Genomic DNA, 15453 nt, shown 5'->3' on the forward strand with positions numbered 1-15453 from the left:
GGAGATAGAGTTATTAAGTTGGCATAGTGTGACACTTACGTCGGCAGGAGCAATATTTAAGTGTAGGCACTTGCATAGTTAGGTAGATGCAAGCTGCCTTACATCAATCTAACTCTGTAGTGTAGACCAGACCTTAATGTTGGCTTATGTTTCCCCTTCACCGCTAAACCTCCTCACTTGAACAAGTCACTATTCTTGTTGCCACTTAAACAGGCTGCCACTTAGAGATGCATTCAAAAATTAGTTCAGTTTATAAAGCACCCAAATTGGGTTCATCAAAAGCGCTTAGTGCTGACTTAACTCTGCTCCCATTGAAGTGAGAGTTCTACCACTGACCTTGATGGGAGCAGAATTAGGCTAATGCCGAGTGCTCGGAAAATCCCACTCCTAATTCACAGCCCTAAAACATGACTTCAGGTTTGTGCTCTAACTCTGCCTCATTTACTAGTGAAGATAAACCTTAAGAGACAACCTGATTTATGACAGTGGCCTGGTTAACAGGTTTTCTCATGGGATGAGCAACAGGGAGAAAGGGAAACGTACACAATCCTTATAGGGATGAGATGGCCATATAGGCAATCCTTACCCTATCATCAACAATCAGCAGCTGCAAATGATGACAGGTGGTAGGAAATTTAACACAGTGTGCAGCAAATTAGTGACAGTGACAAGAATAAGAGCAACCCACTTCCAACACGCCACTTGGAAACTCTTCCCCTAAGACAGTCAGAGAGGCTTTCAGGGCACAAAGTTTGCAATTATAATCTGGGAAGTTTTCTATTGTATTAATCAACTGAGACATTTCCCCACCAATACTTGTTTTGGTGAAAACCAGTTATTTGATTTTTTTTAAAAACACAGATTTGACTTTTTTTGTAAATATCACAGTTTGTCTAATATCTGCAAAGAAGAAGATGATCCACCCAAATGACTCTCTAACTTTACATGGGAAGCAAGAGTGAGGGAAAATGCTGATGGAATTGCTCGTCACACCTACGTGTTCAGAATTAATAAAAATAATGGAGACAGAGAGTCTTAATAACTTCCTGAAGGTTACACAGCCAGTCAGTGGAGGAACTCGGAATAAAACTCAGGTTTCCCAGGTCCCAGCACATACTAATATGCTTTACTGCATATCTCATTAGCATCAGCCACTTGCTCTGCACATGGGTAATTTCACACATAATTATTATCTGAGTCTCCAGTATATAAACCGAGCCCCTATAGATTTATCACTAATTGACCATAACAGATGGCAGATTCCTTATCATATTTTTGTATTTGCCCTGGATTTTGCCATCGATGGATTAGGTAGTGTACCTGAAGAGAAGGCCATGCCCAAGCATGTGTTGAAGCCTGTGATGGCCAGGATGTCATCAACGCTGCCAGCAGCCATTAGCAAGGTCGGGACACCCTTTTCAACACCATACCCTCCTGCTTGCAAGATCAGCATAGAGGGGACCACAACAGCAGGAGAGACAGCACCTAGAACAAAACTAAACACACAGAATTTCATTCATCCCTTCTTAAAAATAAAATACTCAACTGGAAAATCCCCTTTTAATTACGTCTGTGTAAACCTACAGTCCACTTTTGTCACGTGCCCAAGTGGGTGACATTAAAATAAGGGGCTTGATGGAACAAGATGAACAAACTCTCTGTCACCACAAGGAGTAGAGGACATATCCAATTCTAACGGCATGGCTACGCTATAGGTGGCTCTTTAAGGGGAAATTCTGAACTCCAGTATTTCTACGTCCTAACAGAATGCCTGCTACAACATTTCTTTTTGCTCCTAAATGCCCTCTGCATTCCAGACAAAGCCCCCAGGATTCTACCACCCCATTGTTCTTTTGTTTATGTTAACTCTTCACGCTCAAGGGCCCACATCACAACCAGCATCCCTGCCAGTCTAATGCAGTGAGGCTAGATTCCCTTCCTTGCCTATGAACACCTTCCCCTCAAACCAGCCATAGGGCATGGTATAGCTTTCACAGCATTACACCACTGCAAAACACACAGGCAACTAGTACTGAACCCATGTCTTCTGCCTGGCAGTGCATGAATGATGCACTGGGCTAGCTGTAGCATTCTTTAGTTCAAGGGAAGATCCTAGCAGGGAGATAGGCAGCATCAGCTAGAATTAAGCCATTTTGAATTTTTACAGAGGAGAAAAGAGAGTAAATTACCCTAATATAAATCCCCATTGCCATGGCAAATGCATCAGAAAGTGTGCAAGAACAGCAGCTGCGCATGTCTCAGTGAGGCAGGGCCCGAAAGAAAGCCTTAAACAGACGGCCTTTAACTTCTTCAGAGCCTGAAATAGAAATATATTTACACATTAACAACATAACCCTTCAATTTCATAAAGAGGAACGCAGCTAAAGATCTGCTCTGGTTTATTACTGAAGTCCCAGTGACATGGTATCATACAGTACAGTCTATTGTAAAAGCTAGGACTTAGGACATTTAGTGGGTTGAGCCCATCTTTGAATTAGTCCTAGCTTTGGTCTCCTTTGGTCTGAAAATGACCACATCACGGAGGGAAAAGAATTCAAATGCTGAACTTGACAGCCCAACTGTGTGTAATGATGTGCCCAAACACAATGTTTAAAAGCCCTCTTGAATGTCTTGATAAAGAATAGGATGCTACATTGAAAAACCGACATTTTAGAGTGTAACAATAGAAATGATGCAACCTGAGATTTTCTGGGACTGACTATAAGTGAGTATTCTCAAGAAAAATCTTGTGTCATGTCATGATGGACACTTCCTATCCAGATCTTATCTTGACTAGGAAAAGTGTCTGAGTTTACATAGGCTTAGCTAACACGTGCAAGTTACGCCTGACATATCCTCTACTTCTGTTCAAGTGTAGGAACAGGACAACACCTTATAGCTTGATTTTAGCTGGTCAAGTTGTAAACCAGGCAGGAGCCCCCCTTTTTTATTCCCCTCTTTTATTAGCATTGGAGATATCAAGTTTCGTAGTGGCTGGGGACGGGATCATAGAAATATCATGGGATCTATTATTTATTAGGACCGATGTCTGCTATCTTTTCATCTAGGACAGCTGGACTCTTCTTTACAGTTAATATCCTCACATAAAAGAATAAAAAAATATTACTTGTAGGGTTTCCTTTCACCAGAGTGTCTTATCATAAAGGAGATTCTCTTCTCTTCAGTGTCCTGGATCCCTGCATTGTTTATTTTACTTTTTTCTCCCTTTGACTGATCTCTTAGCAGGACAATAGACTTTACAGGAAAACTTACTACACAAATGGAACAATTTACACAACTTGGCAAATCAAGATAAAGTGCATGTAACTGAGCTGTCTGGCTCACAAAACAGAAATAATTTTATTTATTTAGTGGGGAAAAAAATATCACAAAATGGAACGCTCACCAATCCTATATATCCGGCTGAGAGGGTACAGATATTCTTAACCTTCACTAATATAAGAACAATATCGTATTGTATTTTAAACCACTTCTAACAGAAACAAGGCTATAAAATGCAAAACTTATGAGATTTAATAGTTTGGTACAGTATTGATTTCAAGCAAACAGCTGATCAAATATTTTGATACTGTTAGTGGGTTGTTTGTTTGTATGTTTTTACACCAGAAACATTAGATACTGTACCTTTGGATCAAGGCCAAGCCCAGCTCGGACCAAGATAATGGAAAGGGCAATATTTCTCAGCGCTGCAGACCACTTTGGATTTATCTGGACTATGTCACTGATGAATGGGGTATTTCGGATGAGAAAACCTGCAAGCAACATCCCTAAAAAGAAAGCAAGCAAGTATTTCTTGATTGAGTTGTTATTATTGTATTTCAGTAGCGTCTAGAGTGAAGTCAGAATTTTGTGTGGAAAACTTCAATGAGAAAATTAGGATCTGCTATGCTGGGACAGGAATACGTCTCTCAAGTGTTAGTGGCCTACTTGACAGATGTTACTCTAGAACCAGAGAGATTAAAATTGAAAAATTAGAGGACAGGAAGCAAAGAGGAAACTGAGGAGGAAATTAAGAGGTAAAGGGTATTGGAAGTGATGTGGTTTGACTGACTCATACCAAACTGGTGGTAGATAATATTGTTATTGGTGAAATGTTGGCGGATATGTCCTATATTAAATGTAAATTTGTCATCAACAGTAAACTAAGTGAAATTTTAGTCAGCACATAAATTTAAGAAGTTCTGTCTGAGGTGGTCATAGCTACGTAATTTGATGGCTCTTGCAAAAATGTTTTTTTCTAATTTTTCTAATTTCCAAAGGGAATTAGCAGTTCCACTGATCAACAATGCCCCATTTAGGCCTTTTTTACATTACTGTTATTACTTGCATTTCCGTAGTGCCTAGAAGCCTCAACCAACAATGAGCCCCCAGTGTACCAGGTGCTGTACAAACACATAGGCCCTATTTTCACTAAATATTTTTGTTGTGCTGTAATTCACTGATTATTAAGTAACTCAAGTTGGCTAACATTCTCAGTCCGGTGCCCTATCCAGTAGATCATACTGCCGCCCTGTCAGGGGGTCAGTGCTGTCAATATGAGTTTTATAATCGTATCTTATGTCCTGCAATCATGTGCTGAGAAATAGGATTAATAAAAGCAAAGAAATCTAAAGTCATGCATCGTATGAAATTAAGAAGTGAGATACACAAAACAATCAGATGGGCAGCAGGACCTGATTTAAAACCCTGTTTTTCTTAAACAAGCAAACCCACTGAGCACACATGGTACTGGTGACAGACATCAGAATTAAGACCTGCCATCCAAGTGCAGCCCATTCTAGACTACATAGCCCACCATGAACGTAGGCAGCTTTATGTCTTTCATAGAATCTCAGGGTTGGAAGGGACCTCAGGAGGTCATCTAGTCCAGCCCCCTGCTCAAAGCAGGACCAATCCAAAAACTAAATGCTTAAGTGCTGCATTTTTTTTTTAACAGAAGAAAGGAAGCTTCTGCTGCTCATTGGGGGGTAGTTTAATTACGTTGATGGGAGAGCTCTCTCCCGTTGGCATAAGGCGGCTACACATGAGATCTTACAGTGTTCAGGTGCATCAATATTCCTGTGCTCCTGTAAGGTCTCTCGTGTAGACATAGTCTTTGACAAGTACTCAACAGCCAGGAGCTTCCATTGGTCAATGGGAGCTGAGCTTGTCTGAAAATCTGACCCCTTATCCATGTGCCTAAAGGGGAGTGATTGGGTGCAGACTGAGCTCCTTTGAAAATCTGGCCTAAAATATATAGTATGTGTAAAAATTAAATCACAGATTTTTAAAATTCTTATGAATGCAACAGTCACATGGGAGCAAACAGCTGAAGTTCCTCCTATCTTCTATTTGAGCCACAAGGAAAATTCAACCTTTTGCAAATGCTTGTTTTGCAGTCTCCAGTTAGATGGTTTTGCTACTTGAAGTGCTTTGCGAAAAAGGTATTTTTAAACACAGGCTTATCTTAGGGCCTGAACCGGCAAACATAATTTTGTAGCAGAGCTTAACATTTATCTTACGAAATATAAAATCATAAGAAGATTTTTTGGGGGGGGGTCAATACTGTGCTCATGTTGCTCACAGACTGCCTGCTGTGCACCGACAGGCCTTGGCTATGGCTTGTATTTGACCTGGAACAAGTCTACCTGATAGCTACTGTTTGTTCTTCTTCCCACGCCCTCTAGGAGAAACAAAGGCAGCACCAAGATGTATTTGTGCTTCACTGTGCAATGACAGCAGCCTATGGGTTGGCACACTGGCTACAGTTTCTCTGTGTTTCTTTTGCCATGTTAGGGTCACAGGACCTGCATAACTATGGGGTTCATAGCCCCTTAAGACCATCTCTATTGCGATACTCTCCTTTAATCTATGCAGGGCTGGCATAAAGACCCCCTTCACAGCACAGAGAAGATCTGCAATATGCCCCCATGTAGTTGATCTGCTGGCAATTGCACCACCCAGCCTCACTGTAAGGGTTAAGTAGTAGGAAGTCATCTGCATTGGACCGAATTCCTTCTAAAAGGGATAAATCAAAGGCAAGGACGTCCATGAATGAATACAGGCCCTTGTATTTTTATCACCATTTTTCATGCGAAAACAAAGAACATTTAATATTCCCTTCTCCCTCCTTGATTCCTAGAGTTTTTCAGATTTTCCTCAAATATTAGGAACCTTAAGCATGAAGATTGTCAAAAGCATCTCATCAGGCATGTGCTATCCTGCTTATGCTTCTGTTCTTCAGCATTACCCACCTGACAAGTAGTTTTGTTCCCAAATCATAACTTTTGAGCAAAGGAGTAGTTTACAAAAAGTAAGAAGAACTGATATGGTCAGAAACAGTAGCTCAAACTTGCTTTAAAAATAAAAAGGGGTTGACTTTGCAAAATTTTCTTTCTCCTTTCTCTTATCCATTTGAATCTCTTCCTACTTGTGAATCCAAATTCTTGCAAAACAAGTTCACTGTCTAAAGGTTGCTATACCTAATGCTATATGCCACTTCATACAACATTGCACTTCTATCAATGCAGTTCTATCAAAACTGAAACACTTCATGAAATTGTATTGATTTCACCGACATTTAGAAAAAAAAACAAAACAAAAAATTCAGACAAAACATCCCATTTCACAACATCTCATTTTTACATCTTTGGAATGAAACTTTTCAATTTTTTGTTTTGAAACCACATTTTGTTTTGAAGTTTTTGTTATTCTGTATTATATTATATAAAGGAAAAAAGTCATAATGGAAAGAAAACGTTTTGATCAACCCAAAAAGGAATTTTTTTTTGGAATTTTTCTTCCTGGAGAATTTTGAAATGTTTGGGTTTCATTATACTTCGAAACTAAGGCACATTTTAAAATCATTTGTGATAGGGGATTGTTGAGTCACAGGTGGGAAAATCTGAGCCCAGATCAGCAACCATGGTGACAAGCTTGAGTCAAGACAGACAAAGGGGGAAGAAACAGTCTGCTGGGGGAGGTGGGGGAAGGAAAGAGATTCTTAAAGTACTAGAAACTTCCTTTTGGAGATATATGCAAGACAGCTTAATAGTAACACTCTTTGTATTATGAATTCATTATTATCCTGAAACCTGGTGGCCTAGGGGTATGGATCTCACTTTCAGTCCCAGAAATCCTACATTCAAATTCCAGGGTAGCCATAGTGGCAGGAATGAAAGTTATAGAAGGGATATTAAACCTTGTGCATTATGGCTTACAGCCAATCTTTATTAGAGATGAGGATGAGACTGGTGTGTGGGCAGATTACCCCACACCTTCCTATGAAGTATTTGGTATTGGCTACTGTCTGAAGCAGGACACTGGACTAAAGGGACATTGGGTCTGATCCTGTATTTCAATTCCTATGTTCCTAAGCAAAACTATGCAAGAATAAAAAGAGAAAGAATATATCACACAATACTTACCGAGAAGAGGAGGTAAAGGAGGAAGTGTTGGTATTCTAATGAGCCCAAAAATTTTACCTCCAATGACAGAAAAAAAAAAGAGAAACAGAATTCCAAATATGTTCCCGCCCGGAAGACACTCACTGCCTGTGATGGACCACACCACAGCCCAAACAAGTATTACTGTTGTAACTGGAAGAAGACAGGAAAAATATATTTAATAATCTCTAAGGAATAGCTTAGTTCACTTTAGAGTTACATTTGTAAATGCTTTTTTGGGGGGAGGGAAAGTATTATCTGCTTGATTTTAGAAATAAAACATTTAATGTCAGTTTAGTTACAACAATCTTTGATGTTCTTTGAGCTGGAGCTCTGATTTTGTTGGTGCTAAAATATGACATTAAGTCATAATAGTGTATGCACTAGGTTATGATGCACTTAGGACCCTTTGTTTTCAGTTTTTATTTTATTTATTTTTTCCTGGGAATTTATCAGTGTTTATTACCACAAAAAAAACAAAAACAAAAAAACCCAAACAAACAGGTGAAAATCAGTGCAAAAATTATTAATTATTTTTCTGGGTAAATATCGGGATTTATTTTGGTGGATGGAAAGACAGGGGAGAAAAGTATTCAGTAGATTAATGCTTTGAATTCCGTTCATCAATGTGGTTTGCTGCAGAGCTAAAACAGAACTCAGAACACAACGCCACCTCTGAGTTTAAGAAAACAATACATCTCTAATCCCTAAATACAACTTTTCATTTGAATAAACAGTTTACTGTTGTAGACTTAGAATTATTAGCCTATAAATATTTATATGTAATAATTGAGCCACACCGTTTGCAGTGCATACACTCAACTGCATCCTTTTCTCCTGCTTTTGTTTTTTTAAAACTTTTGAATACTTCTTTGTGTTCTGAAACATATTCTGACAGAGACTTTCATTTTCTTCCCATTTTAGTATGTCGGATCTTTAGATCGTGATCTGCTAACAGCTTGAAATGTTACGTGGTGGGCATGAGATTCATCAGTATGTTCAGATGGGCACACACTTCGGAGCTTGTGTGCGTGCCTGTTGGTTTATTGTGTGTATCTTCTAGACTAATACATAACCTTACTTCAACAGGCAACTTTGCCTATACACACAGACTAATGTATTATCATAATACATATATCTCATGCAGTGTATTATATTTTCCTAATAAAACAAGTTATTTTTTATATATTTGAATGATACAAAAGTAGGGTGAAAATTGGAAACAACTGAATAATACCTTTTGTAAAACTTGGGAATTTTTTGGTAAAAATCAGTTTAAACTGAAAACAAAGAGGCTTAACTGTACCGCAAGGTGCTGAGCGAGCATCTGTCCCTGATACAGAGAAGCACTTAAGTATGTGCTTAAATTTAAGCAGGTGAGTAATCCTATTAACACACATCTTGCCTGTATTGTGACGTCTTCAGCTGCTTGATGAATGCACCAGTAATCTCCTACCATACACTCTGGCATGGCTTACTGCTGTTAGAGTATAGCTCAAGTTTCATTTTGAAAGAATAAAAGAAAATTGCAGCGGGGTAGTTTTATGCACTGGATTCTTCCACGATGAAAACAATCCCTAGCAATGGGGTATGCACAGGGGGTCTCCACACAACCTAACGCAGGGCAGAGAGTTTCCCCTGATACATCAGTCAAGCAGGAGAAAATACAGATAGTTCATAACCTGAAGGTATCTTGTTCTTCCAGGCTCGCAGCTCTGATCTGCAATCAGCCGGGGAGAGCAAGCAAGCATGGACACAAACAGAAGATGGAAGAGGAGAAAAAAAAAAAATCGCAGAATGATCCATCCCTGCCCTCTTGCACCATCTCCACACAAGCATTCAGGGAAGTTACTGCATTTTAGAGTTGGAGATTCTTCTTCTTGTGACAAGGCCCAGGCAGCCAGGAGAAGGAGGCAGTGGGGTAATAAATGTATGAGCCTGTGAATCCAGAGTGGCAAAGCATAGGATAGAAGGCTCTCACATACATGAGTGCCTTCATTTGGGAAGCTCTGCAATCCTTGGCCAGCCCGGAATTTTTATCTTGGACTTCTATAACAGGCCAACCTTTCTATTGAATGGGTCAATCTGCCTTGGGGCCAGGATCCTAGGCTTGCAAAATCTTAGGTATGTAGTGCTGGACTGAGTCCTAAGTAACAGAAGAAGGTTCTTCTGCAAACTAGTGTATTCATGACCTAATTTCAACACAAGCCATTTATTTTGCCAGAAATGTAATGATTTATAATCTTCTTTACAGTTCATTTGTGGGTGAGAACATTCAAACAGGATGAAGAGCTCATGTTTCTGATGAAAACAATTTCTAATATGAAGATAAACCATAAGACAGAAGGAGCTGGGGGTGGGGCAGGAAAGGCACTAAAAATGCAAGTCCTTGTTCTACATAAAAATTCTTCCATCAGTGCACCTAAAGATTTGCCTGACAGGTCAAAAGTAACAGTCCCTTCATGTTTCTTTACTGTTTACAGAAAAGCTGTCAGCTACCACATCTAGAAAATGAAATGTTGGCGTGTCTACTCTTATGTCAGAGAATTAAACATTTTGCATAGCCTGTCCCTTACATACCATTTGTCACTGTTCGGGCAAGGAGGCCTTGAGGAGGACAAGCAAATATTTGCCTCAGTTTCCTTGGAGGCTTTGACTCTGTCAGCGGTTCCTGAAGTTGCCTTGCACGGTTGTGCAATAGAGCAGTTTCTTCCGTTTGTGCATTTCCATCTGCACCTTTGCAGTCCAAGATAGTTACCTCCTGAGTTAAAAAACAATAGAGCTTTCTCTGAAGCAGCATTGCGTACATTTGCAATGAGCTACCCAAGGACTACGTTTACTAGAACATTGCTAACTGTAGATCAGGGCTTCTCGATAAATTTTTACATAGCGTGGAGTCCAGTTTAAGAGAGATTTGCTTGTGGACCAGCTGCCCTTCCATTCTGCCACCTGCCAGTCCCAGTCACATTTGCATAACATCTATGTGGCAACTACAGAAATTTACTACATGGAAAAACCAACATTAGGAGTGTAGGTCATATTTTCAAGCTGTTTTTTAATGCAATTTTAGCAGCTGAAAAAACAAGTAAGAGGCAGCAGCTGCTGCCCAGTAAACTGCCTGTGGTCCACTGTTTGAGAATTACTGCAGTAATCTTAACTCCACCTGAAAGATTTCTGTGTGGGTGATGGGTCTTTGTAATATGTAAATTAATTCACCTGACACTTTAAACTGAAGTCAGGACCACTGATTTCTGGCAGCTAAACCCACAAAGGAAACACTTTATAGAATATACAGTAAATGTCAGAAAGGCCCAAATTGAGGGGGTACAAGTTCCCCTTGTAAAAATCTTCAGTATTTTAATGAAGTTGGAGAAAGGAGAGCTGCCCTGGGTAACCCTGTACTAGGAGAGGCCTGAATACAGATACAAATGCAATTACCTGAGTTTTCTGATTCATGGGAATTGTGCCATTTCCCACCTGTACAGACAGCTCTGGGTCTTCATTCTCCTCCACAATATCCTCCTTCACCATGTTGACAAACCTACAACAACAAAGATTTTGAAGAATAAGCAGAAGCAAATCACACCACGTATATTCGCCTGTTTCAAGACTTTTTTAAAGTCATATTTCTTTCTTTCCCCATACAAAAGAGAAAGCCTCATAGACACCAATAACTCTGTACATTACATATTAGAAAGTATGTAATGAAGCTTGTGTCCATGAGCATCTAGTTTATATCTATTTATTCTGTTAAAAAAATTACATTAGAAGAACATTGTTGAAGTTGCAAAGTCAAGACCTCAGAAGTGGAAAGAGTCAGAACTATGTTTGTCTGTGCAACCTTAAGTCATCCCCCTTGTGTGTATGATTCTGATAAGTAATTCTCCCCCCAACTCCCCCGCCCCACAGGACCAAGAGGAGGAAGATAATCAGATTTTCCTGTGTCCTGTCTGGACTTCTAGTTCTGCATGAATCACGAGTATATGATGCAGGGGGCTCAGTGGGTCCTGCAAACATGCGCAGTGCAACTGGAGCTTTCAGAAAGTTAAAATCAAGCATCAAACTATTTTTAATAAAGCGTAGCTACAAATGGTGCTTTTCCACAGCCTAACACTTGGCCAAATTTTGGTTGTATTTCAAGGGGGTAGTGAAGGGAACTTCTGCCAACTGTTAAGTTCCCTACCCCAAACCATGTCAGAGCTATTTAACAAAAAAGTCCTTAAGAATGACAGAAACCCATCTGAATTAAGATCTCAACTATCTATTGATCTGTCTGGGTTTTTATACTGTCCTCATCAAATGTGGCATCTGAGCATCTTAATACAGTAGTTACCTAATTACCAACAAACCAGCCTGCAGGATTTCTTAATTTTCTGCAGCACTCATTTTAGTAAGCATGCCATCTCATGCACCTCTCGGAACAGCCACCAGTCAATAGGCTGGCACAGTTAGCTTTTGTGGGGGGTGGAACATTCCATTAGGATGTTCTCTCCTTCAAAACAAACAACAAAAAGAGGACACGGACTCTGATAGGAGCGACGAGAATTCTCCCAGTACTTTCAACAAAAACAGACGGTTCAAAATAACCTTGTCCGCTCTCTCAGTCTCTGCTGGTATCTTGACACCTTCCCCCCCTAACCCAAGAAGGGGTGGGTGGGAAGGTGTCTCTGCATCACTGATGGAATGCAGTAGATATCATCACCCCACTCCAACCTTCAGTGTCCAACAGCCAGTCTGTTGGGGTTGCTCCTTAATCACTTAGGAGGAATTCCAGTTCAGCTAAGCAGCACGCTACCTCCCTTCTCAGAGGCTGAAGACACTTGCCTCAAGGGTCATTTGGTCCCCTGCAATTCCAGAGAAGAAGACGACAAACTCAGGCAGCATAAACGTGTGCTTGTTTGCACTGTGTTTTATGGCAGGGGCTGGCAACCTTTCAGAAATGGTGTGCCGAGTCTTCATTTATTCACTCTAATTGAAGGTTTCGCATGCCAGTACTACATTTTAATGTTTTTAGATGGTCTCTTTCTATAAGTCGATAATATATAACTAAACTATTGTTGTATGTAAAGTAAATTAGGTTTTTAAAATGTTTAAGAAGCTTCATTTAAAATTAAATTAAAGTGCAGAGCCCCCTGGACCGGTGGCCAGGACCCAGACAGCGTGCGTGCCACTGAAAATCAGCTCGCGTGCTGCCTTTGGCACACGTGCCATAGGTTGCCTACCCCTGTTTTAGGGTAAAGGTAGGAACATGACGGAGCATGGCTCTCCCATCGCACCCCATGTGAAGCCCAGTCCTGCCAGAGGACCTTTTCCGATGAAGTGGGAGACCTATCACGGAGCTCTGATCCCCTCTTTTACACCCCTCTCCCTGGCGAGGTTCTGTGGGCTGAAGTCTCTTTCTACTTAGCCCTTAAACATGGATATAATAATTAAAAGCCCAGTCCTGATCCCACTGAAGTTAGTGAGAGATATGTCAGTGCATTCACTGGAAGCAAAATCAGGCTCTAATGCACATTTACCCTATTTTCAGTTATCTAAACCAACGGGCGTTCCACACACATCTGAAGATAAGGTTTGAATCAAATTGTTTGCTAACATTGGTCTCCAGCACACTGAAACTGTACCCACTCTCTGTTAACAGCTACTTTCTGCACGTCAGCCCTTGGGGCGTGAATGGCAGTTTCTAGAAATCTATCAAATTGTTTTGGCTGAATTTCTGTCTCAGTCGAAGTGCCACTCAACTCAAAACTCCGGCTGGGCTGGAACGCAGACCTTTGAGCCAAGAATTAGCCTTCCTCATGGTACAACGCTATAAATGAGTTTGTAACTCCCAGACTCATCCATCAACTCTCATTTGTCATGTTAACAACCCTGGGAAGACTGACTTGATGAACAAAGACAGATTGTTCTATTACTTTATTAGGAAACTGGGTGTTTGTGTTGAACTAGTCAAATAGGAAACCTACTTCAAAGGCAGCAAAGACGTACCTGAAAATATATGCAGTTTTTATATGCCTTAAAATAAAATAACATTTTTGCTGCACCTTTGTTTTCTTTTTCCTTTTGTTTCCATATTAACCCATCTTTTTTTAGTTTAGGATGCCGGCTTCCTCCAGCGTCAGCATTTGTGTCACTTTCTTTGGTCTCTGTCTGTAGACCTGAGTTGTTGTGGACTCTTTGCATAATTGATGTTTCTGTTTTTATTCTTATATTGGGTGAAATATTAGCCCCACTGAAGTCAATGGCAAAACTTCCATTGATTTAAATGGTGCTAGGATTTAATCCACTAGTTTTAATGTTAAATTAGAGAATATTAAGTAATAGCATTTTTGGAAATAGGTAAACTTTACCAATTCCTCCCCTCCTCTCCCCTTTGATAATTTCCACCATCACTCTTCAGTGACGGAATTTACTAATATTGCTATTTTCCCCTAAGGCAGCTTAAAGGCTCTGTATTCAGAGAGAAAAGAAGACATTGGCACTGTGATTAAGGCCTCAACCTGGCAAGGTGGGTTGTATGCATGGGCTCCTGAGTCCAAGGCAGCCCTGTGTACTTTGCAGGAGCAGGACTTAAATTACCATTAGACAACATGTAGATGCCCTAACTAACGTTAGCGATGACCCCGGAACAGTTTCTAGCAGACAGGAGTCCACCTCCCGATGACTCTGTTACAACATGCCAGGCTGACAGTGCTCTCAGGGGAGAAGCCAAGAATTGATGGGACAAGGAGACTGAATTACTACTTAGAGGTGATCCCTCCAAACTGGAACCGAGGCACAATGGATTGCTCCCCAGGCTCCCTGGCTCTCAATCCAGTATTAAATTAAAGTACAAGGCATTCCCTAGTATGGAGGCACGATCTCAAAACCAAATTAGGCTCCTTCAGTTCAGTCTCGGGCACTGAATGAATGAGCCATTGCCGGAAATCACAGAAGCAGGATCCAGGCGCACACCGTCTGGTCTTGAGAGCAGCGCCTCTCTGATCCAGTCCCCCTCTGGGACACACAGTCCCTCTGGTGAGGGGTGCACGACCCCAGCATTGCATCCGGGAAGGGGGAAGAGAGGGAGGGACGGTTGCCGCGGGCAGCCTTTACCAGCGCGGCTGCCCCGGCCGCTGTCAAGCCAGAGAAAGCAGCAGACAACTCACAGCCATGAACCAGCCTCGCTCAGGGCCGGAATAAAAACCCACTCACCCCCGGAGAAGGCAGCCAGGCAAAGGCACCGTCCCCAGCCGCTCTGCTGAGCCGGGTACGTCCCCCCCCCGCTCTCCGCTCAGCCCGAGGGGCGCCCCCAGCCCGCTGCAAACACCTACCTGGGAGCCCGCCGCAGCTCCTGCCGCCCACTGATGCCGGGGCGGCCCACGCGGGCAGGACTAGCGAGGGGCCGCGGCTCCTCCTCTCTGGGCCGGTCCCAGCGGCGGGGGACCAGCCAGCAGGCGGGGGGGCGAGGGAGGCGGAGACCCAGAGCTGGTGCCTGAAGCCCCCCACCTCACCCCGCCGCTGCAGGGCTGGTCGGATAACGGGCCCTGCCCAGCCCCGCCCGGAAGAGGCGGAGACAAAGCCGCGGACGGGTGAGGCCCGGCTGGCAGCTGCGAGGCGTCCTGCCCCCGCAGCATCCCCCAGGGACCAGCCGCTGGACGGGAGGCCGTGGCTCTCTCTCACCCGGCTAACCAGCTGACGGGTTCTCTCCTCCCAACCCCAGCCCTGTGTCTGCCGGAATGGGAGTCAGGCCTCTGGGAGGGGATGCGCGGGAAATGCACATGTAACCCACCTGCGTACGGTACAGCGAGGGGGCTAAGCCCAAAGAAAGGGACAGAAGCGGGGGTTGGGGGGAGAAGAGAGGGCGTTTTAGTTGAACCCTGCAGGGCGTCAGTGGGAATGCAGGAGAATGAAATAACGGCAGGCAAGGATCTTAGACTCAGACTACCAGAGTTGGAAGGGACCTCAGGAGATCATCTAGTCCAACCCCCTGCTCAAAGCTCAAAACACCTTACAGAGACTGTAAAAG

The 15453-nt window shown here is 42.2% G+C and overlaps 1 protein-coding gene across 2 annotated transcripts in view; it reads right to left on the reverse strand.

Annotated features, from left to right (window-relative positions):
• Positions 1 to 15235, reverse strand: part of LOC311519116 (sodium/hydrogen exchanger 9B2-like) — a 29248-nt gene extending 14013 nt beyond the window's left edge. The window contains exons 1-7 of one of the 2 annotated variants that reach the window (XM_084625345.1): positions 15217 to 15235; positions 10884 to 10986; positions 10026 to 10206; positions 7428 to 7598; positions 3646 to 3788; positions 2190 to 2317; positions 1321 to 1496 (exon numbers count right to left, since the gene is read on the reverse strand). In XM_084625345.1, coding sequence (XP_084481471.1) covers positions 1321 to 1496; positions 2190 to 2317; positions 3646 to 3788; positions 7428 to 7598; positions 10026 to 10206; positions 10884 to 10976 — 892 coding nt within the window. In that variant the 5' untranslated portion in view covers positions 10977 to 10986; positions 15217 to 15235. Of the gene's footprint in view, positions 1 to 1320; positions 1497 to 2189; positions 2318 to 3645; positions 3789 to 7427; positions 7599 to 10025; positions 10207 to 10883; positions 10987 to 14758; positions 14966 to 15216 lie in introns of those variants that run through there. The other variant, XM_084625344.1, reaches the window with a different exon arrangement.
• Positions 15236 to 15453: the final 218 nt, after the last annotated feature.

This window comes from Lepidochelys olivacea (assembly GCF_965140295.1).
Source record: "Lepidochelys olivacea isolate rLepOli2 genome assembly, chromosome: 4".
Classification (NCBI taxonomy): domain Eukaryota; kingdom Metazoa; phylum Chordata; order Testudines; family Cheloniidae; genus Lepidochelys; species Lepidochelys olivacea.